This window comes from Nannospalax galili, unplaced genomic scaffold, assembly GCF_000622305.1.
Source record: "Nannospalax galili isolate Female #2095 unplaced genomic scaffold, S.galili_v1.0 scaffold803, whole genome shotgun sequence".
NCBI lineage: Eukaryota > Metazoa > Chordata > Mammalia > Rodentia > Spalacidae > Nannospalax > Nannospalax galili.
Window position 1 is genome coordinate 1,127,496 of NW_008349354.1, and position 3,122 is coordinate 1,130,617.

A 3,122-nucleotide genomic window follows, 5' to 3' on the forward strand; every position below is an offset into this window, starting at 1 on the left:
ATATATATATATAAATCTCTGAACACCCATGTGAGTTTGGATGTAGTTAAGTGAATTGACTTTTCATCAAATACAGAAATCTCTGCCTACTTCAGAATTCTTTCTGAAAAGTCTTCAGCATCTTGCTGAAAGGTAAAATCTAAATTAATATTGACAATAGGAAATATGGGTTGGAGAGATGGTTCAGCAGTTACAAGCCCTAGCTGCTCTTGCAGAGGACCCAGCGTCTGTTCCTAGCACCCACACTGTGACTAACAACCTTCTCTAAGTACAGTTCCAGGGGACCCGACACCCTCTTCTGGTCTCCATGGGTACTGCACAACATGAGTGCACTTACATACAGGCAAAACTCTCATACACATGCACACACAGAAACAAATAAAAATAAACAAATGTTAAAAAATGGGAAATATGGGGCTGGAGAGATGGGTCAGCGGTTAAGAGCACTGACTGCTTTTGCAGAGGACCCAGGTTCGGTTCAATTCCCAGCACCCACGTGGTAGGTCACAACCATCCATAAGTCCAGTTCGAAGGGATCCAATGCCCTGTTCTCGTCTCTGAGGGCACTTCACACACATGATACACATACATACATTTAGGCACACACACATATAAGATAAATAAATCTTAAAAAAATAACAAATATGCACTCAAGTGCCATGCTATAGTACAGTGTCCCACATGCATTGAACTTTTCTAGAAAGAATGAAACAGAGACCTCCCATTTTTATGCTAATTTGTCAGGCTTAGAATGTAGAGCTAGGAACTAAGACTGTCAGAGACTGAAACGAATAATATTGTTCAAAGTCATCCTCTCACAGCACATGAAGCAGGATAGAAAGAAAATAAGCAGACATGGGAACAGAGAGCAGTCCCTCAGCCCTGCTGGTTGGGAATCAAACACTCTTACAAACAAGATTATGAACCATGTTTACAAAGCATGCTGTCACCTCACTGTGACACATGTATGCTAAGGATTCCTTTGAATGTTTTGACCTCTGTTTTTTTGTTTGTTTGTTTTTGTTTTTCTGAGACAGGGTCTTCCTGTAGCCCCAGCTGGCCTGGAACTCACTATGTAGACCAGGGTGGCCTTGAAGTCACAGAGCTCCACCTGCCTCTGCCTCCCGAGTGCTGAGATTAAAGGCATGGGCCACCATACTTGGCACTTGACCTATGTTTTTATCTCACCTGTATACTGTACTTCAAACACTATCATATAACCTTATTTACTTTAAAAAAAAAAAAAAGGTTCTTTAGATAAAAATAAGTGCACCCAAACATTTTTATTCAATTTTTTAAATCCAATGTAACTCCAAAAGTCACAAAACTTGCATGCATAGATACTGTCAAGACACTTCAATGTGACTCTGTTGAGAAGCCCCCCTTTAAGGTATATAATACTAGCCTCCTATATCTCTCTTAATACCCCCGCTCAAAATCTACATTAAAACCTTTTCTTAGTAAACTCTAATTTAGCTTCACACTGCAGTCTGAGTCATCAATATCACCCTTCACATGAAGTGAAAGTCTCTGAACAGTCAGGCTGCTGCCGGTGGCAGGCAACATTGTAGAGCTGTCTCCAGCTTCCCCTGACACAAGGGCCCTAGATCTGGATGAGCATCCATATGGGCTCACATGCATTCATTCAGGCTGTTCCTTGCTCAGTAGCTCCTTAGAGTATCAAGCTTCTGCTGGGCCCCACCCCAGAGACTAGGACAAACATTGATGCCAGAAACATAGGGCTTTACACAAAAGTGAGCTTGCTGTGAGAGGGAATAAAGAGTAAAATGCAAAACTGGTACTTCGTGCCTTGGAGTTGAAAATTATTACCTTTGATGTTTGCTTCCAAGAACTTAATGGGGACAACTTGTTGGACAGAACTTGTCGTAGCTTCCAGGGCAACAAAGGAATGTGAAGAGAAACAAATAATCACATGTAAACATACAAAGAAAAAAACCTGTATATTGAAACTGCTATTTAAAAATATCCCTTCTTAACATTACTTCTAGACTGTGGAAATGAGTGTCTAATAGATTGTTTTCTTAACCCGTCTACCTGGAAGCAAAGCTAGAATAAAACAAAACAACAGTGTCAAACACCACAGAAACTCATACCCTAGATGTGAGCAACTGACAGTAATTGCTGGAGTGAAGTTTATCAGCAAAGGAAAGCGTTTCCTAAGCATGTGTCTAGTACAAACAAGTCAATTATTTAGTACAATTAGAAGAGAAAACCACCTGTCTGCAAATAGGGGATGGTTAACAACTGAGTTAATGAAGCGCTGGCTGTTCTTGCAGAAGACCCAGCTTTGATTCCCAGCACCCACATGGTGGCGAAAGCGTTTCCTAAGCATGTGTCTAGTACAAACAAGACGATTATTTAGTACAATTAGAAGAGTACAAATAGGGGATGGTTAACAACTGAGTTAATGAAGCACTGGCTGTTCTTGCAGAAGACCCAGCTTTGATTCCCAGCACCCACATGGTGGCTAACAACCGTCTGTAACTCCAGTTCTGGGGGGATCTGACGACTTCTTCTGACCTCTGTGGGTATTGCACAACACAGGCTCATTTACACACCTGAAGATAATATACTCATATACATAAAATAAAAATAATAAATAAAAATGGGAAAAAATAACTATCAGAAGGGCACAGTGATGCATGCCTCTGATCCCAGCACTCAGGAAGCAGAGGCAGGTGGATCTCTGTGAATATTCAAGGCCAGCCTGGTCTACATAGCAAGTTCCAGGCCAACCATGGCCACATAGTGAGACCCTATCTCAATAAGTATAAATAAACAAAAAAACAAATTCAAAGAACAAAATGAAAGTCATCTCCTGGGAGGAACAATCTTGCCCATTGCCAAAGCATAATTTGAATTAGAAATAAATATTTGTTTGTTTTTTGAGATAGCATCTCAGAGCTCAGGTTGGGCTAGAATTCTCTACGTACCCCAAGGTGGCCTCAAACTCTCAATCCTCCTGCCTCAGCCTCTTGAGTGCTGGAATTATAGGTGAATGCCACCATGCCAAGTTTAGAAAGATTAAAGGTAAAAAGACTGTCTCTTTTTTGCTGTGATACTCACTTTACTTGTGATTGAATCTATGTGGTTCTATCAGA

At 40.8% G+C, this 3,122-nt stretch overlaps 1 protein-coding gene across 1 annotated transcript in view; it reads right to left on the reverse strand.

Moving 5' to 3' along the window:
• Adgrf1 (adhesion G protein-coupled receptor F1) overlaps positions 1–3,122 on the reverse strand; it is a 61,791-nt gene that overhangs the window by 8,459 nt on the left and 50,210 nt on the right. Inside the window, exon 13 of the mRNA XM_017801571.1 lies at positions 1,831–1,890. Coding sequence (XP_017657060.1) covers positions 1,831–1,890 — 60 coding nt within the window. The remainder of the gene's footprint in view (positions 1–1,830; positions 1,891–3,122) is intronic.